Source organism: Macaca fascicularis, chromosome X (genome assembly GCF_037993035.2).
Source record: "Macaca fascicularis isolate 582-1 chromosome X, T2T-MFA8v1.1".
NCBI classification, from domain to species: Eukaryota; Metazoa; Chordata; class Mammalia; order Primates; family Cercopithecidae; genus Macaca; species Macaca fascicularis.
In genome coordinates, this window is record NC_088395.1 from 132,365,803 (window position 1) to 132,386,055 (window position 20,253).

The following is a 20,253-nucleotide window of genomic DNA, read 5'->3' on the forward strand; positions in this document are numbered from 1 at the left end:
TGTAGTTGCTTCAAGTGTCACTGGTCTATGTACTTCAGTGTGCTTTTGTAGTGGCTGATAATGGTTTTTCCTTTCCATATTTAGTGCTTCCTTCTGGGTCTCTTGCAGGGTAGGCCTGGTGGTGACAAATTCCCTCAGCATTTTCTTTTCTGAAATAGGCTTTATTTCTCCTTTACTTATGAAGCTTAGTTTGGCTGAATATGAAATTCTGGGTTGGAAATTATTTTCTTTAAGAATGTTGAACACTGGCCCCCAATCTCTTCTGGCTTGTAAGGTTTCCACTTAGATATCTGCTGTGAGTCTAATAGGTTTCCCTTTGTAGGTGACCTGGCCTTTCTCTCTGGCTGCCTTTAAAATTTTTGCCTACATTTCTACCTTGGATAATCTAATAATTATGTGTCTTGGAGTTGATCTTCTCATGTAATATCTTAATGGGGTTCTCTGGATTTCTTGAATTTGAATATTGGTTTGTTTTGTTAGTTTTGGGGGAGTTCTCCTGGATTATATCCTGAAGTGTGTTTTCCAACTTGATTCCATTCTCCCTGTTTCTTTCAGGTACCTTAATCAGTTGTAGGTTCAGCCTTTTTACATAATCTCATAATTATTGAAGATTTTGTTTCTTTCTTTTCATTCTTTTTTTCTCTAATTTTGTATGCATGCCTTATTTCAGCAATATAGTCTTCAAATTCTGATATTCTTTTTTTCTGCTTGGTCTATTCAGCTAGTGATACTTAGGTTTGCATTGTGAAGTTCTCATATTGTGTTTTTCAGCTAGACCAGGTCATTTATTTTCCTCCTTAAACTGTTTATTCTGGTTAACAGCTCCTGTAATGTTTTATTATGGTTCTTAGCTCCTTTGCAATGGGTTAGAACATTCTGCTTTAGCTCAGCAAAGTTTATTACCCATCTTCTGAAGCCTACTTCTGTTGATTCATCCATCTCAGCCTTATATCAGTTCTGTGACCTTGTTGGAGACATGTTGCCATAATTTGAAGGAGAAGAGGTACTCTGGCTTTTTGAGTTTTCAGTGTTTTTGTGTTGATTCTTTCTCATCTTTATGGATGTATCTACCTTTGATCTTTGAGGATGCTGACCTTTGGATGGGGTTTCATGGAGTCTTTTTCAGTGACGTTGTTGGTTTTTTTTTTTTTTTTTTTTTTTTTTTTTTTTTTTTTTTTTTTTTTTTTTTTTGCAGCTACGCCCCTCTTCTGTAGGGCTGCTGCAGTTTGCTGGGAGTCAACTCCAGATCCTATTTGCCTGAGTCCCTTCCGCCCCTGGAGGTATCACCAGTGGAGGCTGCAGAACAGCAAAGTTTGAAGCTTGCTCTTTACTCTGAGAGCTCTTTCACTGAGGGGCACCAATCTGATGCTCTCTGGAACACTCCTGTATGAGGTGTCTGATGAACCCTATTGGAGGGTCTCAACCAGTCAGGAGGAACGGGATCAGGGACTCACTTAAATAAGCAGCCTGATTATCACTGGTAGGAGTGGGTGTGCTGCACTGAGGAGAATCCTCCTTGTCTTGTCTGCCCTAACTCTCCAGAGCTGGCAGGCAGAAAAGACTAAGACTGCTCATTCATGATACTCTGGCTGCCCCTCCTCCTAGGGGTTTCCCTCAGGGAAATCAGAGATCTGTCCATAAACTCCAGGCTGGGGATGCCGAAGCTCCCACAGGGAGCCTCTGCCCAGTGAAAAGGAATAGGTCAGGGTCCCGCTTAAAGAAGCATTCTGGCCACAAACTGTCACAGCTGCTATTCTGCGCTGTGGGGAATTGATCCTGGTCCAAACCACTCAGCCTCACTGGCACCAGAAGCAGGGGAAAGCTGCTGACTGGAATGGCTGTGATGGCAGCTGCCCCTCCCCCCTCACCTCCCCCACACCAGAACTCGGTCTTCTTAGGCAGTCTCCAGCGTGCTGCACTGGCCGGTGGGGATTCCAAGCCAGTGGGTTTTAGCTTGTGGGGTTCCGTGGGAGTGGGACCTGCTGAGCGAAATCGCTTGGCTCCCTGGCTTCAGCCCCCTTCCCACGGAAGTGTACGGATTTCCTGCCTCACCAGAGTTCTAGGTGCTGAAGTATGCAAAAAGTCCTGTGTCTCAGTGCCTGCCCCAGCTGCTGCCCACCAAAGTAGCTGCAGTGAGTCTACACAGCTCTGTGCTTGGGACCCAAGGCCCTGGTGGTATGGGCTCACGAGGGGACCTCCTGATCCACTGGTTGCAGAGATCTGTGGGCAAAGTGCAGTTTTCAGGACGTGGTAGCACAATCCCCCACCTCCTCCCTTGGCTGTGGGAGGGAGCTTCCTTTGCCACGTGCGGCTCCTGGGCGGGCCCTTGCTCCACCCTGTTTTTCCTTGCTCTCTTGTGGGTGGTGCCAATTGCCTAGTCAGTCCTGATGAGAGAACCTGGGTACCTCAATGGAAGATGCAGAATTCACTGACTGTTTTTGTTATTCTAAGTGGGAGCCCGCAGACTGGAGGGACTTCTATTCAGTCATCTTGGCTGCTCCTCCCACACACTTTTAAACAACCAGATCTGGCGAAAATTAACTCACTATCAATAGGACAGTAATCAGAGGATGGTGCTAATCCATTAATGAGAAATCCGCCCCCCTGATCCAATCACCTCTCTCCAGGTCCCACCTCTAACATTGGAGATTATAATTTCAGCGTGAGGTTTGGGTAAGGACAAATATCCATACTATATAACATGTGTTCCCTTTATATTAACTGAATGGTTGTGACATAAACATTGTTCCAGTAGGTTTTAAGATGAATGACATAACTTATTTCATTAACTCCAACTTTTAATCCTTATTTTGCTTCTTTATTACCTTAGTGACATGGGTAAACACAATCACTTTTTGGTGTTATTTGTATTATCTATAAAATGATCTGGTTTCTAGTAAACATAGAAGTTCAACTTAAAACAATAACAGCATATCTTATCCATAAGGTTGACAAAAAATAAAATATGAAATAATATTATTGTTTATGAGGACATGAGGCAAAAGGAAATGTTACACACCACTGGTGAGATTTTAAAAACAATACTCATTTATTACCTCCATAAGTTAGAAGTTCACTCATTGAGTTGGTTAGAGACCAGACTGAAAGTCTTACAAGGATCAGTCTTAGTCTTCTAAGTGTGAAATCAAGAATTTAGCCTTTTGTATTCTCATTTGGAGACCCTGGGAAATAATATGCTTCCAAGTTTGTTCATGTTCTAGGCAGAATTATGTTCCTTGAGGTTGAAGAAATGAGGGTCACTGTCAGCTCCTCTAGGCTGCCCTCAAGTCTTACCCGTGTCATCCCTCCATCTTCAAAGGTATTGAGAGAGAATCTCTTTTGTATCAAATACCTCTCATGCTTCAATTAAAAAAAAAAATCTTCTGGAGGAGATTAGTGCTTTTTAAGAGCTTATGTGATCAGGTCAGGCCCGCCAGATATAATTTTCCAATTTTAAAATTGCCTGATTTGAGATTTTAATTAAATCTGCAAAAGTTTTTTTAACAGCATCATGTAAGTTATAGTGGGTATTGCTAGGAGAAGATATATGTCCAAGGAAAGAGGGATTATCAGAATTCTACCACCACAGCAAGGTTTGAATTCATTTTTGGCAACATGAAGCAAGTTGAAAAATGTGCAGTCTATAAAAGAGCAAGCTAACTTCTACATTTTAAAAAATATAGAGTAGTTACCACATGTGCATCACAAAATATTTTTTTACAAGTGTGTGTATTGTAACATTGTTTGTTACACAAAATTTTTTCTAAGAACCTAATTGTTCAATTGGTAGAATACTGTCTTGGTCCATTTCTGCTACCATAATGAAATACCACAGACTGGGTAATTTATAAAGAAAAATAAATTATTTTATCACAGTTTTGGAGGCTAGGAAGTCCAAGATCAAGGTGTTGGCAGGTTTGGCTGTCTGGTGAGGACTGTACATTTCTTCCAAGATGGTGCCTTGTTGTCGGATCCTCTAGGAGGAGAGGAACACTGAGTATTTACATGACAGGAGACAAAAGAGAAAGTGAGTTGCATGAAGCCTCTTTTATAAGGGCCTTAATCCCATTCGCAAGGGAGGAACTCTTATGGCCCAATAACCTCTTAAAGCCTCCATCTGTTACTACCTGAATTTTGGAAGGCACGCATTTAAACCATAGCGAATACTTACATTGTGATATATTCGTACAATAGATGATCTAGTGATTAAAATGAACTGCACAAATGTATACACATCATCAAGAATAGATCTCAAATGCATGAAAAAATGAACAAATTACTGAATACATTCAGCATAACTTTTGTATAATTTTTAAGTATACAACATTTATAAAAATCATTCTATATGTTATAGATGGAGACATATATATGTACAACTGGACTCCAGATGCAGCTCTGCATCATATTAGCTCTGTGTCCTTGGGCAAGTTGTTTAATTAGTCCTTTGTAAAATAGTCATTTGTAAAATGTAGGCTACTATGAGGATTAAGTAAATGTTTGGAAAACGTTAATAACTGTGCCAGGCACATGGTAAACACTATAAAAGTTTTTGTTAAGAAACTATAAATATATAACAGTATAAAACATGAAATAGACAGATAGTCGCTGAAGTCTTAATGGTCACTTCTTGCCTCAAGACAGGTGAGAAGGAAACTTATGATGCCCAAAAGGGGTTTTAACTTTATACATGATTTTAGTTTCTTTCTTCATATGAAAAAGACTAAGTGATCGTTAATTCTAGATGGTAGAAACATGAGTTTTTGTTAAATTGCATGCATATTTTATTATTTTAAATATTTCAAATGTCAGGAACGACACTTACAATTACCGCTATAAAATATCTTCATCCTTAAAAATAAGTGTTCGACTAGATGATTTTTAAAGGTTTTTATAGATCTACACAATTTCATCATTTATTAATCCTGCTCTTGGCCATATATTCTATAGACACAAACTAACAAGAAAAGATAAATTGTCAGATTGATGTACCATTTTTTTTCTCTAAAAGAAGTTTAATTGGCAGTCCAAATTCTGAAGAGTAGTTACTTATCCCATCTGATTTACCATAAGCACTATGTAATGCACAGTATAAACCTCATACCATGATGGTTGACATTTACAATGTCAGACTAATTGCTTTCATCTGAGAAGCAACCCTAAAGCTTGAGATAAAATGAAGGCTTGGTTTTTACATGGCTTGAGTGTGTAAATTTTTAAATGTTTAAATATACTTATTCATTACTCAATACTCAGTTCAGCAAATTGCAAAAAAATTACAACAATAACAGATGCTCTAGGTGACTGTAGTACTTTGCCATTAGTTTGACTTGTGTTTTTCATTTTGAGATTAAGTCACCCACAGAGAGTTATAAAGTAAAACCAAGAAGATTCAAGATTTTAATAAGACATTACGTTTAATTCCTTACATTGAAGACCATTTATCTCTGTCTAGATGAATGTGTTTATATATGTGAACACTCATATAAAGATAGAGACCCCAGTAAAGAGGCATAAAATAAAATTCCTTTGTAGGTGAAGATAAAACACCGGATACTACTACTACTACTACTACTACTACTACTACTACTACAACACACACACACACACACGTATGAATGACACATTTATCATTATTTAATTGAGATTTTGAAAGTCAAATATATATCTTTATCTAATGTCCCTTCTAAGCAGAAGTTTCTGATCCTATTATGTCTCTGCTCCAATGCCTTTTACAAAGGAGATTATTTCATCAATGATCTCAGACTTTTATATGATTCTATAGGAAATATATATTTGGCTTTTCAGAACAATATTATATTTTCGGGTTGCAAAGTCAAAACAGCTAGATGGGTTGAGGGAGGGAGTTTATTCTGTTACTTAATTGGTGGTGCTGTCCACATGAGTCTAAATCGCTGGTTTGAATGATTCTTTCTCGATGAATTGACTCATCTACTTCCAGCTACATCAACCAGCTATTATGGTGTGTGCCAACATTATGATTAGTTACTGGATAAAACTAGTGAAAAGCAAGACAAATGAGCAATTTTAGGTATTACATCTATTTAGTCTTATATTCCAACTGTTTGAATATTTGTGACATTTAATTGAAGACTCATACATTGATTTTAACCCTTTGTAAATGATAATGTCTAGATTAAATAACTCCTCTGTATAACACTAAGGAAGTGTGCACAACAACAAATTTGCTTCCATGTACTAACAGTGCCCAATTTTTAATATTGAGAATAGAAGAATTTATAAAGTATGTTTTCACTCTCTCTTCCTACACACCCAATATACATTTGCTGAGTTCTGAGTTATTATTTTTCTCTTCATCCCCTATATATTATAAAACTAAGAGTCCCATTTTTTTCAGAGGTTATATTAATACGGTGTTGGACTGGCTTCATTGTCAGCTCAGGACCTCAGAGATGGGAATGGATTTATGTGTGATAGCAATGACTGACTAAGAATACACCTTGGCCTATTTTACAACTAATACTGTCTCCTTCTCCACCTCTAGAATTATAGCTGGGAATTTTGGAGTAGATAAGTTTAATGGACATTTTGGTGTCAAAACTCAAAATTACGTTAATATACTAAGCAGAAATATTTCAGGTAAGATGAATATCAGAAAACGTGGAAATCTCTAGTATTACAGGTTTTTCAAATGAGCTTCTGGCTGTGAATTGCTAGACATATGTATCAATCAGGAAAGCCTGAAGAACAACATGGATTATTGAAATTTGTAGGTGTAGGTTCATGTCTTCTCTTTGCTCCACATTTGATTCAGGAAAATTTATTTCATTATAGTGCAGACCCTGTGATGCAGTGCTTATATAAGTCTCACACTATTTCTCTAAAATCAACCTGAGGAGTTGAGAAGAAAGAAGATCACAGCCCTGTCAGATGTTCATGGGAAAAAGGGTTCCATGGTCAATCTTGAGAAACACTGAATTATTTATCCCCTCTTGGGGAGAAACAGTGCAGCTGATCACAACTGCAATTACTCTGGCAAAAGACCTCCATAAACTTCCATATTGCATAAAGATAACACTTTCTCAGTTTTAGTCTATTTCAGCTCCATGCTACGTTCAACACAAAAAATCACACCCTTCCTTCTCCCTCGTCTCTTTCCTATCCCAATCAGCCTTTTAAAATGTGTCTTCCCTGTTTTACTTTCTCTTTTGTTTACTAAATAAATGCATGTTATTTAGACTGTTTAAACATTATATAAATAGATTGAATATTAAGAAAGTTCACTGTTACTTTATCCCTTAGAGAAACATACTGATAATACTTTTGCATATATTCGTACATATACTGTATGCTTCTTCCTCTCCTCCTTCTAGTATCTTAAACAAAAATGGAATGATAATATGTGTTTGGTTTGCAATGTGCTTCTTTCATGTGACAGTAATATCAAGGACACTTCTTGTCAGTACATAAAGACCTAGCACCAGTATTTTAACAACTATATAGTATTCCATTGTTTGGGTAAGTGTCCAACTAACCAAGCCCATTCATGGACAGTCCTCTAGTGGTGCTTTCCACTTCAAAAACCACTTCTGCTATCAATTTTTGCTAAATCATAGCTTGGAGCCATTGGGAGAAGTTCTCCATGAAGAGAACTTCATGGAGAAGTTCTCCTAAGAGAACTTAGGCTCCCATCTAAAAGGCAGCATTCTCACAGTCGTTTCTTAGGCTTGTGGTAACTCTACTCAGTTTTATTTTTTTTATTTAACATTTTACTTTTTATTTTAGGTTCAGGAGTACATATGTAGGTTTTTTTTTATACAGGCAGACAAGTTACTCGGGGGTTTGGTTTGGTGTACAGATTACTTCATCACCTCAGTACTAAGCATAGTACCCAACCTTTTTTTTTTTTTTTCTGAATCTCTTTCTTCTCTCACCCTCCACCTTCAAGTAGACCTCAGTGTCTGTTGGTCCCCTCTTTTTGTCCATGTGTCCTCATTATTTAGATCTAGCAATTCCACTACTGAGTATTTAACCAAAGAAATATAAGTTATTCTATCATAAAGACACATGAATGCATATGTTCATTGCAGTACTATTCACAATAGCAAAGATGTGGAATCAGTTTGATTGTCCATCAATGGTAGACCGAATAAATAAAATGTGGTTCATGTACAGTATGGAATACTATGAAACATAAAAAGGAATGAGATCTACTCAGCTTTATCTGTTAAAGAGATCCTATCTACTTTCTGGTTTTCTAGAATGTTGTCATAATTTCTGATCTGATTATGGCACCTTTTTTATTTATAGCACTGAAATGGAGTTATTCAATTTAATTATTCTGTACTGTCATTTCCATAAGATCTTAAGAAGGAGATGTATGCCATTTTGAATTACAAGATCCACTGACATTTTAAACTGATTAGTGTTGCATATAGCCACTGTCAACGTTGCGCTGGATTATTGCAGTAACCTCCTAATGAATCCCCCTCCTTCTCTGTCTTTTCTCCTTTACAGAGTGACCAGATTTCATTTTAACAATAAATTGCTTCTCAAAAACCCTCATTGGACTTTCAACACATTCAAGATTAAAATCCAAGGTTCTTATAATTGTCTACAGAGTTCTATATGATGTGGTCACCCATTATCTCTCTGACCCTACTCCTTTCTTTATTCATTTTACTCCAGCCATACTTGTCTCCTTTCTGCTCCTGAAACATGGTAGGCATGGTTCCACCTCAAGCCTCTGTACTTCTTTCTGATCGCCTGGAACACTCTTTTCTGATGTAGGTGCATGACTTACTATGTCACTTCCTTCAGATCTCGGCTCAAATGTCAACTTATTAAACAGACTTTCACTAACCACTTTATTTAAAATTTCATCCCCACCTGATTTTCTACCCCCATTCTCTTTCAACTGATTTATTTATTAACATTGATAACCGTCCTACAACCTATACACTTGTTGGTTTATCTGTTTATTGTCTCTCTCCTCAATGGACTGTAAGCCTTATGAGGACATGGCTTGCTTGTGTTGTTCTATGCAGCATTTCTATCTAGCAGCTAGAATAATGTGTGATATATGGTAAGCATTCAATAAACATTTGCTGAATGAGTAAAGAAGTGAAAATAGAAAAGCATTGATTTTTTAATGTATTAATCTCAAAACTGAACATTTTACTACTATTTTATTTTTCCTAACCTTTTTCAGTTGCTTCTTCTAGAATTTATCATTTTTACCATCATATATCATCTTCAAATAAATATAACCGTTTTCTGTTTTCTACTATTTATATCCAATATTTTCTACCTTTTCTAATTGCTGGATCTGGAAATTTATAACAACATTAAATGCTGGTTGTGATTTTAGGAGTCCTTGTTTTGTTTCTTACCTTCACAGGAGTTTCTCTGATGTTGAGGATTCCAGTTGAAGTTTGAAACACAAAACACACACACACAAACGCACACATATACACACTTACCATAGGAAGAAAATTTTTCCACATAGTCTACTAAGAATTTTACCAAAACAATAGAGGAGTTTTATTAAATCATTTATTATAACTTAGTGATATGAGCATGTGTGTCTTCTAATTTGATTTATTATAATACATTGAAATAATAGATTTTTCAATAGTGAAGACTCCTTGAATTCAAGGAACTAGCTTTACTTTGCCGTAGTATTTTGTGAACTAATGAATTTGATGGGCTAATTTGGTGAACTAACGGATTTGGTGAACTAATGGATTGCCTTCAGTGGTTTTAAAGGATAAGTTGCATTGATCTATATATCTATGTCAAATCAGTCCCTTTTATTTTTGGCAATTTTACTCAAATTTGTTAATATTTTGCTGGCCTGCTATAAAGAAGAGTAAATTATTTTCTCTTTATGCTCAGAAGCACCTCAAACTTAGATATTCCTTGACAATGTGAAATAATTTACTTATAAAATGATCAACTCTGTGTGTTTATTATCTGTTTATGTGCGTGATATTCTTGGATAAAAAAGATAGACATTAAAAAACTAATATTCACATATCTAGAGTTAATGGTCTGATCTGGTTCCTTATTTTTTATTGGGAAGTTTAGTTATTTGTATTTTCTGATGATTTTTTTTCACTCAGATTTTACATTTACTTGTCTAATAAAGAAATCTGTGCTTATAATTATTTCTTCTCTCTCACTTCTAATAATTTGCATTTGTGCTTTCTTATTGTAATACTGTGGAAAGCAGTATCCTCCTCTGGACACCTCCTTTGCTTTTTGCAAGACTGGGAAAATTGGCAGAGGCCTACACTTGTGGTATTGAAGTGAGAACTTAAACAGGGGCTAGCAGAAGCTGCTGATGAGGTGATATTCCACTGCTGTGAGACTGTCAAGGATGCTGGTGCCAGTTGGGTGTTGGGAATACTGGATACGTCTCAGAGTAGGAGAATAAATGGTCCAGAAATGAAGCCCTGCTTTGTGAGCTAGGTCTGACTTTTCATTCTCCAAGAAGAAACCAGCAGTTGAGCAATTCAAAAGCCTAATTAGTGGACCAATGTGGACAGTATTAAGGAGTCCTAGGCGAAAAGCTGCCCTTTATGGCTTATCTGGGTGAAAAGCTGCCCTTTATGGCTTTTAGGTGGAGACTCAAAATCATTATAATTTTAGTATTAAAAGATATATTGTCGTCTCATGGTAAGGTCACAACATTTGTGTAGAATAAGCCTCTATCAGTCTCTACCATTTTCTTCCCCATCCCAGCTTTTAAAAAATTTTCCTTATTTATTTATTTATTTATTTATTTATTTATTTATTGAGACAGGTTCTCACTCTGTCATCCAGGATGGGGTGCAGTGGCATGATCTCTACTCACTGCAACTTTAACTTCCTGGGCTCAAGTCATCCTCCCACTTCAGCCTCCCAAGGAGCTGAAACTACAGGCCCGTACCACTACACCCAGCCAAGTTTTGTATTTTCTGTAGAGATGGGGTTTCACCATTTTCCCCATCCTGTTCTAGAACTCCTGGGCTCAAGCAATCTGCCTACCTTAGCATCCCAAAATGCTAGGATTACAGGCGTGAGCCACTGAAGCAGGCTTTCTCTCTTTTCATTGTTTTAAAGATCCTTCATATGCTTTTCTGTTCTACTTTTCCCTGAAAGGACAAGATTCCCAGTGTTTCATAGCACTCACCTTCCCAGAAGTGATAAATTGCATCCTGGGATACACAGCCAATTCTTCATGGGGTATGTTCTCCTGATGTCACAGAGGTACCTCAAATTCAGTAAGTCCCAAGTTAAACTGATCATCCTCTCTCCATACTATCTATGCCTATTTTCTTTATTTTTATTTGGTGTCAATATTCATTCATATTCAAGTCAGAGCCTGAGAGTCCACCTATTTTTTTTTTCCTCATCCTTCACTTGAAATACTGTTTGTTCCTTTTATTTCCCCTCATTGTTTTGAATAACCTTCTCCCTCTCCACACCTACCCCACTAAGTTCAGACTTTTGTGGTCTCCTTTCTTGTATTTTGTTCAGTGACATCTTATACATTGGATATAACTTAAACCTGGGTGCAATAGACCAGGGAAACCTACTAGGTCCAGCTAAGTATCTAAGGAAGGTACCTGTGTGTAATCCATCTCCAGGTACATTAGCCTGAATGGTGGGTACTCTCTTCCTTCAGTGTGGCAGCAATTTTATTGCTTGCCCTCATTTTCTTGTTCTTTGTTTCAGAACCTACTTGGTACTCTGACAACAAATCCAATTAACTCAGCCACAGTGGCTTAGAAAGAAAGGATCAAGATCGAGTAGATGTAAGATTGGCAAAGAGCACAGAGTTTGGTGACACACTGTTGGCAGGGGTGTGGTAAAGCAGGTGTGCATCCATTACTTGTAGGATGTTAAGGTGGTGAGAACTCTTTGGAAGGTGATTTAGCAATGGCTATTAATATAAAATGAACTTACTCATTGAATCAGTAATTCCATTTCTAGGAATTATCCTGCAGATATATTTACGCTTGTACACAAAGATGTATACATTTAAGTAATCACTGCAGAATAGTTTACAGTAACAGAAAACCGGAACCAACATAAATGATCATCAAAGGTGTAATGAATAAGTCAAGTGTATTCCAATCACACAATAAAACAGCATGCAATAAAATTAAGTAGATAAGTATAAGAGAAAATCTCTAAGATTTTGTGATTAAAAAAGCACAGATACATACAGTATGTTATTATTTATATAAAAATTCCATACACACATACATGTGTTCTTATACATATATAGAGAAAATCTAAATGTGTATATACAAAAATTATACTGATGCTAATCTATGGGCTGGAAACTAGAGATCCTGGGATTTGAGGTTTACTTTTAACTGTATACTTTTTATACTGTATGGTTTTTTGATCATGTGCTTGTATTAAAATTATTTTAAATTAACATAAAACAAAACACAAATAAAGATCAAGTGGTAAGTCTTAATATATGTGGTTCAATATATAAGAAATAGCTGCAGATATAAAATGATATACATCTATGCTTTCTCCTCACATGGGAAATAACATATACAAACAGATATACAAATATATTTTATATGTAAGTAGTTATAAGTACCTGTATATTTGTATAATTGAAAAATGGTTTGTTCAGTCAACTTTATAAAAACACCTAGCCATCCTAACTTACACCAAGTATATTTTCATAACGTATTCAAGATGTTGTTTAATCTTTTAACTTGTAAGCATAAGTTTCATTTTCAAAAAGAGATGTACAAAGTAATGTCTGCATAGCTAATGCTTCAGATTCAGCTTCTGTCTCAGAAAGTTTTGACTTTGATAAATACGTTCTCAGAAAGAAAAGTGAAAAAAGAAAGCATATGTTGAAGTATTAAGAACTTAAGTCTGCCACTTAATTGCTAAGATGATGAACACATTTTATTTATTTTTCTGCAACACATCACATACTGGATACAGAATTATCCATGTATACAGTAATAAAAAATCAGCAACACCTACTCTGAGAACAACTGCCACAACTGGCTTTTCACTGTAAATAACTACCTGAATTTAAAGAGATGTTTACCCCATATACCCCAAAAAATACCTCCTTGATTGCCCTACCACATACATAGACCAGAATTGATTAGTTCTGAAAATCTGTAGCATAGAAAAGCAGGCCATAATACAGCGGCTTTAAATAAGAACACGGAAGGCCTGAGGATAGTAAAGTTTTACTGAATAACCAAAATTGTTGATTAATAGTATGAACAACATTGTAAGATTTCTAACTAAGAGCACATATTTTTAAAGCATTTTACACATCAACAATATACAAACAATAGACATTCAGTTTCCAATATCAAAATGAATCACACTGCAGAATGGTGTGTACGACACTAGAATGGTGGCAATCTAGAACCTGAACTGCATTTTCTAATTAGAGTAAGGCTATAAATGATGTTCCTCAAAACAACCCCAAAGATGCTTTGTAGCACACATTTCCCCAAAACACCACACATCTAACATGTGCAAAAGATCTGAACACTATTGCAATATTGATAAAACTAATGTACTGAATAGTAGTGAAGACTGCATCAACCTAAAGAAGGAGGGTATGTGAATCACTGAAAGACAGAATACAATTAAGATTTAGCCAAAACTCTTTGAATGAGAAGGCAAAAATATACTGCTGTTGGGAAACGTGAATGAGAGATTTAAAGCCAAAGTTTTGACTGTCGAAAAGACCACTTGTGCTCTCTCACTCCCACTGGCTTGCTCCCGCTCTCTCTTTATCTGCCTAATACACGAAGCACACGTAAGTTGGACTGGTTCCACCTGGAAGACAAAAGCCACACAAAGTTAAAAGCACAAATGCAGCCTGAAGAAGGAAAGTTAGGCGGAACTGAAAGGTAAACCTGTGCACTTTGAGAACAAGGCGTTCATCCTTAACTCCAGAGGCCTGCGTAGTTCCCATGGAGGCCTGAAGGGAGAGGCCCCCCAGCCACAAAGAGCTTCATCTCGGGCCAGTTGTAGCAGTGGGTGTAGAGCGCATTGGGGAACTCTTCCATGCCACCAAAGTAGTTCACCCAGACGTCATCCTGGTTGAGCCAGCCTCTGCCACAGGCAAGCTTGAGCTTCCTCCCTGCGGGCCCCGGCGTAGAGTCCAGACTGGCAGAGGCTCTCTCCTCCAGGAACTTCTGGGCCCGGATGTCATAGAAGAGCAGGGAGCCATGGCCGGTGCCCACAGTGATGATGTGCTGGTAGAAGCTCAGAGACCGCACGCCTGTGCCACCTTCTCGAGAGCACAGGGGCCGGATGTTCTGCTGGCGCTGGCGCGGATCCAGGAAGGAGACGTGGGACTGGGAGCCCACAGCGTAGAGGGACAACTCATCGCAGTAGGTCAGGCACACATTCTCTCGGCAGTAGGGCAGCCTGATGGACAGGAGCCTGGATAGTGTGCTCCGGGCTTTCCACAGGTGGAAGTAGCCGTCTAAGGACACCGCTCCCAGCTCCTGGTTCTTGCCGCTGAAGGCCAGGGCCCGCACCTTGCGGTTACTGGGGTTGGTGCTGGCCCTGGGTATGGCCTCCACATCCTTCGGACGGATGTGGGCATATACGGGGAGACCCACCTCGCTGTGCCAGGCAATGCTGCCATTGAACATGTCCGGGTCCATCCGCCACAGCGCCACAGTGCCGTCGCGGGAGCCGCTCACGGCTACGGTGTCACTCAGCCAGGCAACGGCGAAGATCCAGTCCTTGTGGCCATGGCGGTCGCCCAGGCACAGGGGGTCCAGGGTGGGCAGCTGGTAGATGGCCAGGCTGTTGGGGTTTTCGCCGCCGGTGGCCAGAAGCGTCTTGGAGGGATTCAGCTCGATGGCATGGATGCCGCAGCCCTGTTGGGCCTGGGCCAGCCCGGCCTCCTTGTCCCGCATGAGGGGGATGCGCGTGATGTGGCCTGACTGCACGTCCACCACGAAGAGCGTGTTACACTTGGTGCCGCACACCACCTGCCTGGCGTTCAGCCACTGTGACGCGAACACCTTGTTGAGGGTGCCCAGGTCCAGCTGGCGCTCTGTCAGCAGCTCGGGCAGCCTCTGTACCGCGTAGCCCCGAAGCTCGCCCTCGAAGCCCTGGAGCCCGGCGGGGCCCCTCGCTCCTACCTCCCGGCCCTTCAGATAGTGCACCAGCCTGCGACGCGTCGCCGGCCGCTTCTGCTTCTTGGGTAGCAGAGGCCCCTCTCCGTCCGCCGCCGCTAAGCCCTGCGAGGACGAGCTCCCGGCGCCCGCCTCGACCGCGGGCGCTTTCCGTTTCCTGCTACCTGTTTGCTGCTGGGCCATGGTGGGCGGCGGGCGATCCGCTGCGGCGGCGGCGGCAGCGGCAGCGGCTGCGGCGGCGGCCCGGCGGCGGTGGCGGCGCGTGGCACCCGTGTTGGCCGTGGCGGCGGTGGTGGGGATGGCTGCGCTTCCGCGTCAGCCGAGAGCTCAGGATCTCTAAGACCAAGAAGCTGGTGCGATCCCGGGCTCCCAGACTTCAGTCTGAGGCTCGGCGGCGGCGGCGGCGGCAGCGGCGGACCTGGCCAGAGATGCGCGGCCTGACGTAGCAGAGCCCGGGCTAAGCGGGGCGGCAAGGGCGGCAGTGGCGGTGCAGACCTAGGCGAGAGCGGGAAGAGTGTCTGTCTGGATGGCTGCGGGAGCGAAGTCAGTGTGGGGGGAGGACGACGCTGGGGCCCGAGTGTGAAGGGCGGAGGCAGTGGGAGGAGCTGCTGGGCGGGCGTGGGGTGCCTGCCGGGTAGCGGAGGCCGCACGGGGTGGAGGCTGGAAGGGGGCGGAGGGGAGAAGGGGGTAGCGGAGCTGCAGGGGCAGAGTCGCGGAGGGCCGGCACCCTAGGTCCTCAGTATCAGACACGCGTTGTTTTGCTACCCTCTGGACAACGGCTAACTACCCTTCTTAAAATCCCTACTTCAATAAAATCTGAAACCTAAGATATAATCAAGTACGGGGCTAGAAGGAGGCCGAGCCACGATCTACTTGGAGAAACCAGTGTGCGCTTGGTGTAATCTTGGGACACCCTTCGCTTAGGTTAGACATTGAATTTGGCAAGGGATGGGGTGGGGGGCAGTTCAGCAGCGTCAGGGAGACCTTTACCCTCATGTCAGACTTGCAGCTTCTCCAGTTTCAGCTCCTGGATTGATGTCTTAAACAGTTTCAACCAAATAATTTTTTCCCCCTTCTCAAACTGAAGTCTTTGAGCACCTGAATCCCTGAGGGATGCGTTTCAAATGCAATTTCCTAGGTCCTGCTTTCCACCCAGGCGGTATCAGGGACCTTTAGTCAGAAAGCAGCCTCAGGAGCATCCAGGGCTGCAGTTATGATAGGGGTGGAGACATGAGGGTGAGGGGTGAAGAGAAGGGTATTTCTCTAAGGCATTGAGTTCTTTCGAACTTAGCCCAGGGCGGGTGGAGTGAAGGGGAAGGGGTCCAGGAGAGGGGTACCTCCCTCTCTCCTGGGAGGGAAAGGTCAGCCCAAACTTTCAGTCATAGGAATCTTGGCAGAGCCCTGTCTTGGTGTGGGGGGCCCCCTTGGGCATTGGTACAGTACTCAGAGGAATGCACAGGATTTCCATAGGCACAGATGATAAAGAACTTTGCAAAGTGACTAAATGACAAAATGGTGAGAGTGTGGATATTCAAAGCATGAGTTTGGCAGTCTGAGAAGTTACATGATCCACACCTGCTCTGAAGCTTTAGGGCAGTCAATCCTAAAGCAAGCCCCCAATTCCACAGTAATACATTGTACTGAAATGCTGGTGGCTGATTCCAAGTCTGCACAGGCCCCAATCGTCCTCCACAAAAAAAAAAAAAAAAAAAAAAAAAAAAAAAAAAAAAAAAAAAAAAATTTGTTAAGCGGGTTTGCAGAAGTCAGGTGGTGAGTTAACTTTCCTTGATCAGAGATCATGAAAACTACTTTGTTGCTGTTTCCTCCCCATTCTCCCTGCTCTTTATACAACCTTATCTCAAGCCCAGAAACTCCGAGTGCACCATGGGTCGTTCACGTCACTCCAGTCCAACTGTTGCATCTTAGTGCCCATCCTCCCCTTCTCTGCCTCAATATTCCTACCCACGTTTAGTGCTGTATCAAGAGGAGGGTGAGGGTGATGGATTGGGAGTAACCTGACAATGAAAAAAAAATGTTGACAATTTCATAATTGGAAGTGACATTACTAGAGAAAAACTGATCACAAATTTCTTTAACCTAACCTATCTTAAGGCTTTCTTTTCTTTTCTAAATGATCCTAACTTAGAAAACTTGGTATCATATAAGACTTCATGGCATATATTTTTACTGTTGGGGTAATTAAAATAGGCTAAAAATCTTAGGCTATTATCAGACTGGTTGGTCATATATAACATATGTATAACAAATTGACTGAAATATGTATGTGTGTGTATATATATAGTTTATGTATTTTATATATATATGTATGTATATATGGTTTTTTCTCCACATAAACTTTTTCTTAATTTGTGCAAATATATGGAGTACATGAGGAATTTTGTTACATGTATATATGGCTAGTGATCAGGTCAGAGTATTTACGGTGTCCATCACCAGAGTACAATACATTTCTGTTAGGTATAGTCACCCTTTCCTGCTATCCAACATTGAGTTTATTCCTTCAGTCTTATTGTATGCCTGTACCCTTTAACTCTTTCTCTTCATCCTCACCTCTCCCCACTACCCTTCCCAGTTTCCGTTAACTTTCCACTCTCTACCTACATATGATCACAAATTTTAGCTCCCATATATATGTGAAAACATGGAATATTTGTCTTTTTGTGCCTAGCTTATTTCACTTAAGATAATGATTTACAGTTTCATCCATGTTGCTGCAAATGACATGATTTCTTTCTTTTATGGCTGAGTAGTATTACGTTGTGCATTAATACCACGTTTGTAAAAGTAAATAATGCTTTTAACAGCTATTATTTATTGAAAACCTATTCATGGGCTGGAGGGATGTGCTAAATGCTTTAAATGCTAAATGCTTTATGTACATTTGGCATGGCAATAACTTTATAAGGTAGGTTCTATTTTTATTGCCCTGTTTTAAAATGAGGGAAATTGAGGCTCAGAAAAGGTAGTGACTCCCCCATTGTCACACAGCTAGTAAGTGATAAAGTCAAGGTGTGAATCCCTGTGTGACTCTAATACTTTCATGACTTAAGACTATATTATTCAACAAACATTTTGTTTTGTTTCCTTCTCTTAAAAACCGTGTAAACTACCTCTGTTGTTGGAATTTTATCTGCATTGTCTTCTGTGCTTCTTAAAGATAACCGGAATTGATAAATAAAGAAATACTGAATGCAAATTATGTACAGCACTGTCTGTATGATATTTAAAGGCAAATATATCATCTCTGGGACCTATTTTTTAGACATTTCTTTTAATTAATACTTATGAGATGCAGTAATATGTACTCACAAGTTTTTTTGTGTTTGGTAAAAACATCCACATAAATCTCCACTTTTTGTTAATATAAATATGTAATATTTTAATATAATAATATGTCTATAGGGAGTGGTCAGATTACTATCATGTATTGATAAATGAACTAGGTTACATTCATCTGGAATATTATACCTGAAACAGATTTCTTTTATGCTAGGCTTTCAAATTTCTCTAAGCTCTTTAAAGCTGTACAAACAACTTCCAGACCAAAGGCAAGATATATTGAAAGATGTACAGTTTTGTATATGAACTTGCAATTTTGAACTTCCTTTGCATCTGGTTACTTCCATGTTCAGGAAAATACAATATCTGCTAATATATAACATCATAAATAGTGCATTTATTGTTGAAACAGTAGCTGCAATGGCATGTGATAAAAATGTCAGGTATCTGCATAGTTTTCTGAGTGTTGGGATCCTAGTTAGGTACTTCGGTTACCTCTGAGGGCCACTTTCTATGTGAGTATGAATATGTTGTCAGTCCTTACCAAGATATTGCTATGTTTATTACAGGTTTTTGCTTTGTATTAGACTGCCTGTCTCCCTACCCTAGATCCCCCTCCATTGGATGGGGTCTTACATGAATGGCTTCAGGGCACTGTCTCATGCTGTTCTCTAATTACTTAATGTATTTACATTTTGTTTTCCCAATCAGATTGTAAGCTCCTCGGAAGGTTACATGTTTCCTACTTCTTTCCCACCATCACACTGTTCTAGGTAAGCAGCAAATGGTTTATAAAACTTGGGATTGGCTTGTTGATAAGTAAAGAGAACTAAAAGAGAGAAAAGAAATTGAAATATCCAACAAGTAGCAGATATTCTGAAATTAAATTACTTGAAGTGGAGAAATTGAGGGACTGGAATTGAATTGTAGTAATGCCACATAACTTGTTTGAATTTACATAGAAACTTATGCTGACCTATTTTGACCTATATATCTGTATATACATAATTTCAAACAAGTTATGTTATACTATTATATATATCTATTTTCATTTACATTTATATATATATATATGTTTCCTTGAACCATCGGATGATTTCATCAACTGGGTCTGTCCACCTTTCTAATCTATGAATGAAAAAATGAGATGTCTAGCCAATACTCATGATAGATTACCAATTAAAAATTAAGGCAGAATATTTGTTATTTCCCTGTGGTATCGTGAATATAAACTTGTGTCTAAATGTGATTTAAATTATGTTAAAAGTGCTAGATTTTATGTCCAAAACTAAAATAGTCTCAGGAAAAATATACTGAAAGTTGAGAAAAAGGTGGGGCAATAGTAAGACGGGTGGATCAGTAACAAGTCTGTTTGAATAAATTCTGAAAGTGGCTTTTATATAATCTATAGAAAAATAGATGTTACAAATAAGGCCTTACAAATTGGAGCATATTTTCAGGTATAGAGGCATTTGTGTTCAGAAAGATGATCATATAGTCATTTCCAATATGTTGTATATAGACATGAAACAAAGATGCCCTTAAAAGTATTTTGTGACATCTTTCTTACATTTGTATGTATAGCCTTTGCATTATCTTTATCAGCAAGTATAAATATAAGACACTAAAAAAAGAAATATAGTTAATTAAGCTTGTTTTAAAATAACATACGATAATGATATGGTTACTTATACCAGACACAAGACAAAATATTCTTGAATTATTAAATTGAATAAGTTTTGCCTTAATCTCTAATTATAACACAGTCATAACATTTTCAAGCTGTGACCTTCTCCAGTCTCTTAAGATAGGCAGCTATGAACCTGGT

The 20,253-nt window shown here is 39.4% G+C and overlaps 1 protein-coding gene and 1 long non-coding RNA gene across 3 annotated transcripts in view; one reads left to right on the forward strand and one right to left on the reverse strand.

Annotated features, from left to right (window-relative positions):
- The window catches only part of LOC123570899 (uncharacterized), a 454,883-nt gene extending 435,488 nt beyond the window's left edge, over positions 1 to 19,395 (forward strand). Inside the window, exon 4 of the long non-coding RNA XR_006695113.3 lies at positions 19,137 to 19,395. This is a non-coding gene — a long non-coding RNA (uncharacterized lncRNA). The remainder of the gene's footprint in view (positions 1 to 19,136) is intronic.
- LOC102137491 (DDB1- and CUL4-associated factor 12-like protein 2) lies at positions 12,885 to 15,676 on the reverse strand. 2 transcript variants are annotated; one of them, XM_065538790.2, is made up of 2 exons: positions 13,895 to 15,676; positions 12,885 to 13,806 (listed from the first exon to the last, which is right to left on the reverse strand). In XM_065538790.2, exon 1 carries the CDS (start codon positions 15,306 to 15,308, stop codon positions 13,917 to 13,919), a length of 1,392 nt encoding a protein of 463 aa, XP_065394862.1. In that variant the 5' UTR covers positions 15,309 to 15,676; the 3' UTR covers positions 12,885 to 13,806; positions 13,895 to 13,916. The 2 variants fall into 2 exon arrangements, with proteins under 2 accessions (XP_065394862.1, XP_005594583.1); XM_005594526.5 differs by having other exon boundaries at positions 13,887 to 15,676.
- Positions 19,396 to 20,253: the final 858 nt, after the last annotated feature.

What these genes read in the sequence shown, in the direction of transcription:
- LOC102137491 (XM_065538790.2), bottom strand. Translation starts at nt 15,308, where the DNA reads ATGGCCCAGCAGCAAACAGGTAGCAGGAAACGGAAAGCGCCCGCGGTC.